At 39.6% G+C, this 9,700-nt stretch overlaps 1 protein-coding gene across 1 annotated transcript in view; it reads left to right on the plus strand.

The window, feature by feature from the left end:
* hsf4 (heat shock transcription factor 4) overlaps nt 1–4,585 on the plus strand; it is an 11,281-nt gene extending 6,696 nt beyond the window's left edge. Inside the window, exons 8-13 of the mRNA XM_042110597.1 lie at nt 530–654; nt 923–1,117; nt 2,365–2,479; nt 2,828–2,893; nt 3,706–3,814; nt 3,961–4,585. Coding sequence (XP_041966531.1) covers nt 530–654; nt 923–1,117; nt 2,365–2,479; nt 2,828–2,893; nt 3,706–3,768 — 564 coding nt within the window. The 3' untranslated portion in view covers nt 3,769–3,814; nt 3,961–4,585. The remainder of the gene's footprint in view (nt 1–529; nt 655–922; nt 1,118–2,364; nt 2,480–2,827; nt 2,894–3,705; nt 3,815–3,960) is intronic.
* Nucleotides 4,586–9,700: the final 5,115 nt, after the last annotated feature.

Raw genomic sequence — 9,700 nt, forward strand, 5'->3', positions numbered from 1 at the left:
ATGCACTGGTCATACAAAGAATTGAAATTTCGTTTCTTACTTTCCCATGCAGACATAGACATGCTTTAAATACAGACATAGACATACTATGGACATAGCCATAGACAATAAACATTAAATTAAAGTGCAAGACTGAAATATAGAACATGTATGTATCAAAATAGAAATATAGGACATATATATAAACAAAAATAGAGGTAGTTGTGTTGTATATTTCTATAGTCTTAACAGTTACATGAAGTTTAAACTTGTGCTTGTGTGACCTGTATATTTACATTGATATGCAGTATGCAGTAATTCAAGTAATTCCCCAATACTGTTTTGTAACGTTTTGAATATATCATATATTATCAGGGGATATGAATGTCTACATGCACACAGACACAGACACACACACACACACACACACACACACACACACACACACACACACACACACACACACATTAAATTTACATTACATGGTTTTCTTGTAGTGTCCAAGATCAAGATTTGTCTGACACAGTCGGACATCAATTTTCCTCCCCAGCCATCTACAGACACAGCCTCTTGCTCCAGCAGCAGCACGATGACAGGAGGACCAATCATATCAGACGTTACTGAGATGTCCCAGCCAAACACCATGGCCATACAAATGCAAACAGAAGAGACGAGGTGTGGTGAATTTGAGAGATATATTTCATATGTGTAAAATTCATCTTAATCCCAATTAACCTTAAAACTGATCCAATCTGGATGTTTGTAAAGCATTTTTGCTGAAAAATCATGAAAAATGTTGTCAGTGGATAAATACAATTTGTAAATAGATGATAAACTGCTATACAGTATTCAAAAGGATAGCTCTATGTATTACCTTATAGAATAGTGTGTAACTCGTGCTTTGACTCGATTGCTGATGGCTACTTACTGTCTAATTCCTCAGGGAGAAGTGTATGATGCTCATTAAGGAGGAGCCAGTGAGCCCTGGGGTCAGAGGTCGCAGGGAGGGTGTGGCTCTTGGCTCTTGTGAGGTGTGTGCCGAGCCCCCAGTCCTCCCCGTTGCTATGGTACAGTCCGTCCTGGAGGGTCGAGGATCAGGTCCAGCAGAGAGGAGGGCTAAGAGGCCAATGATGGAGAGGTAGGACAAACACACACACACACGCATACAGACAGACAGACAGACACACACACACACACACACACACACACACACACACACACACACACACACACACACACACACACACACACAAACACACACACACACACAAAAAAAGAATCATACTCACGTAAAGTATGCACGCAACACGCAGTGATCGTGTACACTCAATGTATACACAAACATGCAGGGAAATGGGCATGCAAAGACCTGGTCTATGTTACTGCATAGACTAGAAATTAGAGTGAAAGCTGGAATATAATGATATGGTAAAGATTAGATCAGATCAGATCAAATAATTAAGAAAACAAGAATACACTAGGAAATAAACACATGAAAACATCAAACATCTACATCATTAAACACGGTGAGGTTATCATGTGAAACAGTAATGAAAGATTAGCAAGCTGCAATGCCATCTTGTGGTAAAAATACAAAACAGCACAATTACCTTACAGACATGTGTCCTCATTTCCTGTTTAGCTGTAGCACCACCTAGTGGTGAAATGGCACAGTAAGTCATAAATCCAAAGAAACGGACCACACCCAATGTCAGAATACTAAGGTGGTCAGGGGATTTGACCTAAATAACAAGTAAAAAAGTAAAGTGAGTCGAATTTAGAATATATATTTTTATCCCGTTTCTTATGCGGCAACACCAGCGCTGCTCTAGTCTTTGGTGTCTTTGCTGTTGACTTTGTTAATACACCAGCTGCTCTGGTGTCATTCCTGACGAAGTAATAGGGAAGACACCTGTTTCCAATTAAAAACCAAGATGGCAGAGGCAGAGACACAAGTATGGTGAAACATTTTGACATGTCTGAGCAGCAAAGACATAAAAAAACTTAATGAGGTCTTGAAGACTTAAGTTTGTTAAGTGGTATATGAATTGAGTGGTATATGAATTTATGAGCAGAAGTTTTGTTAAGTTTGTTAAGTGGTATATGAATTTATGAGCAGAAGTTAACTTGTCACACAGAAGCATTGAGATATTTTGCTACTCTTTACACAATTGCATATCCATGGGCCCTAATTCAAATGCTGAGCACAGGGCAAAGTCAGTCTATGAGCAAAGTTCTCGTATTAAATTTGCAACTAGATTTTGCAATTATCTTTTTTATTTATGCTGGTGATTAATGTGGAGCCGGAGAGCTGAAAGCTACTGCACTGACAACTTTTCTGTGTGTGTGTGTGTGTGTGTGTGTGTGTGTGTGTGTGTGTTTCAGGCCTGAGGTATCTGAGGCTGTGGAAAGTGTGGACATGAGTCTGGAGGATCTGCAGATGCTCCTCCGGAACCACCAGCAGAGCCTGGAGCCCAGCGCAGCCGCCACTGCCATGGATGTGAGTACACACACACACACACACACACACACTGTGGACAGGACAAAAATAGTAAGATTTCAAAATAGTGCCTTAATGCCAAAAATACTACACAGATTCAGCTCTAGAACGGTTTTTTTTTTTGTATAGTTTTGTAGCAACTAACACAAATATCTACAGTTCTATCCAGCAATGTAACGACGCAGATTTGTTTCAAACTGTTTTACTGTTTGTATGTCAAAATGCTTTCCTTGTCCTTTCCTACCCTTTGCAAACATTTTCACTCTGAAAAACTGAATTCCAACATTCACAGTTGACACTGTCAATTCCTGGTTGTGATTTTAAACTGTTGTTTTATCTTCTTTCCAGCCATTTAATTTCAGCCTTCCCCTGACTGAGTGGAACTTCACAGACATGGAGTCCAACCTGAAATCTGTGAGTTTTGGCAACTTGTGGTATTACAAGAGAGACGGTCCATCTCTGGCTGATTAGCATGCTAACTTTAGTGGCTATTTGGGCAACAGTGTATAGGCATTTCTGATATTACATTAAAACCATTATTTCCTTGTGAAAGTTTACATCTACATACAAGGACTGATAATGGCTTCTAGTATACTCAAGTTAAATGTAAAAACAGTTTTTACATTTTTAAACAGTTGTGTGGTACGGTACACGTTTTATGGTTTGATAAGATCGACTCCTGATCATTCTGTAATTTCTTCACTGTTAGTAACTGTGGTAGGAGTTGTAATAGTAGCAATAGCACTCCATCTATGAGTATCTTGCTGTTATATGTGCAATTATTCAGTCAGACTAATTAACAAGGATTTACAAGATTTAGAGTAATTACATGGTAAATGGGCAGCAGTGGCTCAAGAGGTAGGAGTCATCCAGCAACCGGAAGGCTGCCGGATCGATCCTGACTTCTCCTGACCCTGTTGAGGTGTCCTTGAACTGAACCCCAAATTGTTCCCGATGAGCAGGTTGGCACCTTGCATGGTAGCCTCCGTCATCAGTGTGTGAGTGTGTGACTGGGTGAATGTGAGGCATGAAATTGTAAAGTGTTTTGAGTGTTCGGAGGAGTGGAAAAGTGCTACATAAATGCAGTCCATTCACCATATGAGTAATTACCTTTACATACGTACACTTACAATTGCGTAATGGTATTTAAAACTCTTAACGCCAGTGTCTGCATTTGAGTGATTGAGATATGATAAAGTAGCTGAGACCTGCCGCTCTTGTTGCAGTACATGTTTCAGGCGCAGGAGGAGGATGCCTACAGCAGTGCTGGCTGTGAGGAACAGCAGTAAGGGAAAGACTCTTCTCCAGGCAAGAACCAGCATGGAGAAAAACTTGGTAAGAAAAATTCTCTCATAGTTTTTCCATCTTACCTTTTTATGGATAGATAATTTGATCCTTCTTTGTGTCTTTCTTTCTATCTCTTTTCTCTTTTCTTTCTTTCTTTTCTTTCTTCTATTTCTTTCTTTCTTTCACCAAATAAGCAGGGTAAACGACTGTGGATTGTGGTTTGGCTTCATATCTCTAGGCCCAGCGCACTCATAAGCCTGACTTGATGGCTTTGTGTTGCACACTGCTGTGGATATAAGACCTCACATGTGAACACAACATAACTGTTCAGATTGGATTTGACCCAGAGCCGTTCTTTACGACCAGAACACTTTGTCTATTCAGGACAACAGATCAAGAATGTGGACAGCACCTGAACAGCCTTATAATGGCACTGACTCAAGACCTTGGCTCAAGGAATGACCAGCGCCATCTTTATCATCATAAACAACACTATTATCATCATCATCATCATCATCTTCATGATCATCTATAATTGATGATTCTTTTTGTTTTGAGAAGACTTTCATACGTTGGCCTTGAGGATCCTTCACAGAGTATGACCTGTACAGGTGTGGCAATGAGCACCTTTCTTTCATCATTGGTAAGGTCTGCTCAGAGTCATGTCTTGAGACAAACATATCGTTTGCCATTACAGTGGGAGCTGTATGCTCATTAATGCATCATGTCATGGTGGCTCAAGTTTGCATGCAGTTTTAATATCTGTGTGAGTTTCAGCTTGTGAAAATGGAATTTTCCTTTAAATAATTAGTTGTTATCAATCATTATAATTTACAGTATATTTTATTGACAAACACACAAACAAACTATATTTGTATTAGAGTATTTATTGAATGAAAAGTATAATGGCTTGACTTATCTTTGTATGTTTTATTATGAGAGAGATTATGGGATGACAAGTGATTGAACTTTCATAGAGAAAAACGAGTCCTATGAAGAACAATCCATGCACTGCTTTATTTGCACATTATTGTGTGTCAACTTACCAAAGAACGATCTCTTGATGCACTCAGTGCTTTTGGGCACTTCGGTAACTTTAGCCTTTTATTTACACAGTTGTCTATGGTGATATACTGCCACAATACTATGTATTGCCTTCATTGGTGATGGTGGGTGGCGAGATAGGTGTGTAGGAGCAACTTCATGACCAAACATTTTGTTTATCACCCATTCCTTTCAGGCTTATGTGTAAGGAGACAGGGCAACTTCAAGCATGATTGTGGCACAACAAAATGTTGGTTGGCCTACTAAATTCAAGTGGTCCAAGAAATTGGAAATTTAATATTTGTTTTTGGAGCCACACACTTACACTCAATTACTGGTGTAGCGGGGGTTTGTACAGGTAATACTTAGTTATATCAGTTATATCACTAGACCTTGCCTCTACTTTTATGCTTCAAAGCAAATGAATGCAATTTCCTTGTGTTCTATGATACTCATTCTGAAGTAGAGTAAAATTGCTCTTCATTGCCATCTATCTGAACACTTTTGAATTACATTGTAATGACCGATCCTCAGAAGATAAAATAATTTACTACATACGTATAATCCTGAGAACAATACATCCAATCATTAATTCAATTAAACATTTTTGGGAAAACTATTATATCCATGTAAACGGGGCCATTTTTGTGTTACAGCTTAAATACTCTTTTTCACATATCTATTTCAAACACACTGAGATGCTACTGAGCTGCTAGAATCTGCCACTGTCTCTAGCAGATATAGCATGAGAACTATCCGAGATCTCACAAGAACTACTGTAACGTTACCGGAGATCTCTTGTTTTCGCAAACTCAAAGTGCAATACTGTTCAATTACAGATTTGTGAGGTATTGTATGGATGCAATACGACGGTGACCATTGGAATGTATGGCTAGAAACAAACTGTAAGATATGCGTGGTGAACAATTAGTAACAACATGTATGATGAACTATCAAAAGAAATTGCACTATACTGTTTTAGAATTAGAAGATTTTATTTATTATGTTGATCAATGCAGCTCTCCTTAAAAATGCAAAAGAGTGTGTTTCGATTTGTTTGAGAAGAGTGGTTTTTCTTTTATTCATATTAATTCTATACTTGTTTTTTATTTCTTTTAATTACTTGCACTGGAAATAAACGAATGTATAATGACACAAAGATGCTTGTCAGAATTTGCTGAGAAGCAGTATGCATTCTTGTTTTGTTCTCTTTTTTCTTTGCTGAATCACCGATCACTGAAAAGGCTGTTGCATAGTCATTGATGCTACAACTTTGACTTGTGGTGGTTAATCGTTTTGTCGCCATGGAAGTCATTGTTTCGGGCTGAATGTCACTATAGCAACTGTGCATTTGAATGCCTTGATAAAGGAGTGACAATTTGTCAGTGAATGTCATACACATTCGAAACCATGGAATGCCAAAAATAATAAACAAATAAGTTTGTTGTACATGTGTCATTATTGAGATTATTGCTAAATTTCAGTAATGTGTTCAAATGACATGATCTAATACCATCATGTCAAGCCTATGACCCTACACAACAGAATGATAACATGCTAATAGTAGCCAGATTCTCAGTAAGGAATTGTGCCTAAAAAAAATAGACATAACAAAATTAATGTTACGTAAACCATACAAATCATAACATTATGAACGTTTTCTAACAATGGAAAACCTTGTACAACGTACAATTTTGAAAATAACAAATGACCTTATCTTTTTTTTGCACAGGGGATTATGCATTACTTTGTGTGATAGACAAATTCAGTTTCTTTGGTTAGATTTAGAGAGATTGTACTTTTGCTTACCTCCAGTCAAACCATTATTGGACAACTGTGCACCTAGTAAGTAATGATTCCTAAATCCTACATTATTGTCAGCCAGTCCAGGAAAGCCAGTGTGCTTTATCTACAGGCTGCATTTTCCATTAACCACCAGAGTGCACTGTTGCACAGGGGTGTCACTGACAGTTCATATTGTGTGAACATTTCACGTTATATACCACCTAGTACTTATACACTACCTATCTTGCTTGAGTTCAATCAAGTGACCATGTGGACCTGGGTTACCTTGGGTTCTGTCCAATGGTCACTTCCCAGTAACCTGACTCTCGCCAGATGAATTTTGTTTCGCCTAGCTCCACTCACATCCATCTGGGACCGCTTCCGTTGAGAGTGATTTCGGCACCAGATTGTATGGTAGAGCCAATCAGGACGCAGGGCGGGAGTTTCATAGATGTGACGTAGTGTAGAAGCGACTGTCACTCTCCTATCTGAATAACGGCAAAAAGCTGCAAAATATCCTTTACAAATAAAAAAATACAGCCTTACAGTAGGAACACTGTTTGCTGCGCTAATTTAACCATTAAAGTGTATTGTGGGTCTTTTTCCCCGCCTGCTCCCTCGAGCAACAGGGTAGTCTGGGTTTATGTAATTCCTTACTGTTTAGTGACACCCAGTGGACTAATTGTAAGTGGCACAACAGCTCTACCAAAATGGTTGTCCCTCCATCTGTTAGTACTGCAAGTGCAATGTTTTTTTATTCATGTATCAGTGGCGCTAAAACTGCTCTCCATCCACTTCAGAAAGTTGAAAGATTCTGTTGGGGGACCTGAGGCCTATTTCTTCTATTCCCTCTGCTGGGTTCTGTTCAGGCACCTTATTTATCCAGCACCGTTATATTCTATTTAATCTAATGCATGAAGACGTGGCTTAAAATGCCAAATGTTGAAATGTTGTTGTGACAGGTTCTTTCGAAACAAATACAGATGCGTAGGAAGTGCACAACCTTGTGATAGTTTTTTGGTGTTTTATGCCCCCAACGTTGTCTTCAAGGCAGCGCTGCCTGGAAGGCGCTATGGTTAGGCATGGGTTAAGCTTAGGGTTGGGGTTAGATTTAGGATTAGGTGGCTTTAAGTCGACGGTGGCAGCGCTGCCTGAAAGACGACGTTGGGGGCATAAAACACCATCGAGCGTTGTGATAGGTAGCTCGTATTCAATGCAACATGTCTGGATTACATTACTTTTTCTACGAATACTCACTCACTCACTTGGTAGACCCAGAAAATATCTCTCCCTGTCCCACAAGCAAATCCTGGACGAGTGCCAATTTATGCCACATCCCAAGACAGCTGTCATTGTCTAGAGATGTTGCATGGAGCTAACTGATTCATATCTCAAGCAAAAGGAATTCGCCTAAGTCTTTTTCCATTCCCCCGATCTTTGTAAAAACATTTGGCACATCATTAAAAAGTAGGTTGGTCTGTACAAGCGTGCCAACTCATCTACAAAAGCAGAGGAGTAGAAAAAAAGAAAAACGAAGGAGCACAAAACAGACAGACATGCGATGCACATTTGGTACACACACACACACACACACACACACACATACACACACACACACAGACACACGCGGGCACGCGCACACACACACACACACACAGACACACACACACACACACACACACACACACACACACATTCATGACACACACTATGACTAACACACTATCTATTTTCATAATTCAGTGAGCATGTCAATGATACGCATGTGCCATTTACACCCATAGAACTGTGCATGACAATAACATGATAAAAAAATGGTTTAAGTGGTGTCAGGAAAACACTGTTTGTAATTTATATTATCTGTGCTCATTGTTAGTACCAAATTCACTGTAAGACCACATTGTAGGTGGCTGACAAAACCAACAGTTATCATAGCTAAAAGCTGAACCAAGAATACACTGTATGGCTTTACCCAGGTCAGTCCTATCTCAATTTCTCTCTTCTTAGCCAAATACCGAGGAGTCTCTTTTTCTGCAGCGCAGTGCTCAAAGACATATTCGATTAGATAAGAAAAAATAACTGAGGCATTCTGTGCTGTAGCCTAAGAGGACAAAGAGTTAAAACCTTTATCATGGTTTGAATGGATATACAGATAGGTTTCCATGGTGCTGTATGGATTTATTTTTCTCTCTTTGGCCAAAGACCAAGGAAAGGATTTATGGTATTCGGTGTCTTTAATGAAACAGCAGGTTTCATTAAAGGTTGTATCAGCGATAGCGGGGATACGTCACTTTTGTTGATGTTTAAACAAAACAGAGAGCTAGCTCGCTACTTCCTCCCCCTCCCTTCCGTGCTGATCCCGTGCAATTGAAACTCTCCTAAACGCACATCTTGTCTGTGATTTGCTGGAACAGTTTGTTATGTTTTTATGGGCTAGGTTTGCCCCCGGTTGTTTTTGTTGCTGTTTTTGGAGCCTGGGCTGTCCACAGAGATCGCATTTTTTTACAGTGATATTCAGGACAGACAGCTAGCGGTTGGTTAGGTGATGTTTGCAGTAAGTGACATGAAATGTTTTAGCCTAAAAAACGTGTGGCATCGCTTAGAGCACCTTTAAGATCAATAAATCTATTTGGTATTGTTAGGTATACGTTACCCAGCATTGCTTAGAGCACCTTTAATATAAGATTAATAACACTTGGTTAGATTTTATTTTTGCAGAGTAGGAATGAAAAGCGCTGTCAGTGTGACTTCCTAGTACCCCTAAACTATGATTGGTTAGGGAGAAGTGAATGAATGACGTGACAACTTGACCTACTAAGGACTCTCTCCTAGGCTATAACCAGAGACTTTCTAATGTGGAGACACAGCACTCAAAAAATACTCCATAGAAATGCATGGGGCTAGTTGGTCACGCCAATATGGCCGTTGTCTACACATTGTTGCCCACCCCTTCCTCGGCAAAACGTCGACATGTGAATACATTGAGCCAATCATGTGGTGTGATGTGAAGACATCGTGCCAATCATGTGTTGTGATCTCGCCGCTGGAGCAAGATTGGTGTCGTGAAGCCTTGCGCACGCGCATTTCTACCGAAATGGATGCCCG

This window comes from Alosa sapidissima, chromosome 11 (assembly GCF_018492685.1).
Source record: "Alosa sapidissima isolate fAloSap1 chromosome 11, fAloSap1.pri, whole genome shotgun sequence".
Classification (NCBI taxonomy): domain Eukaryota; kingdom Metazoa; phylum Chordata; class Actinopteri; order Clupeiformes; family Clupeidae; genus Alosa; species Alosa sapidissima.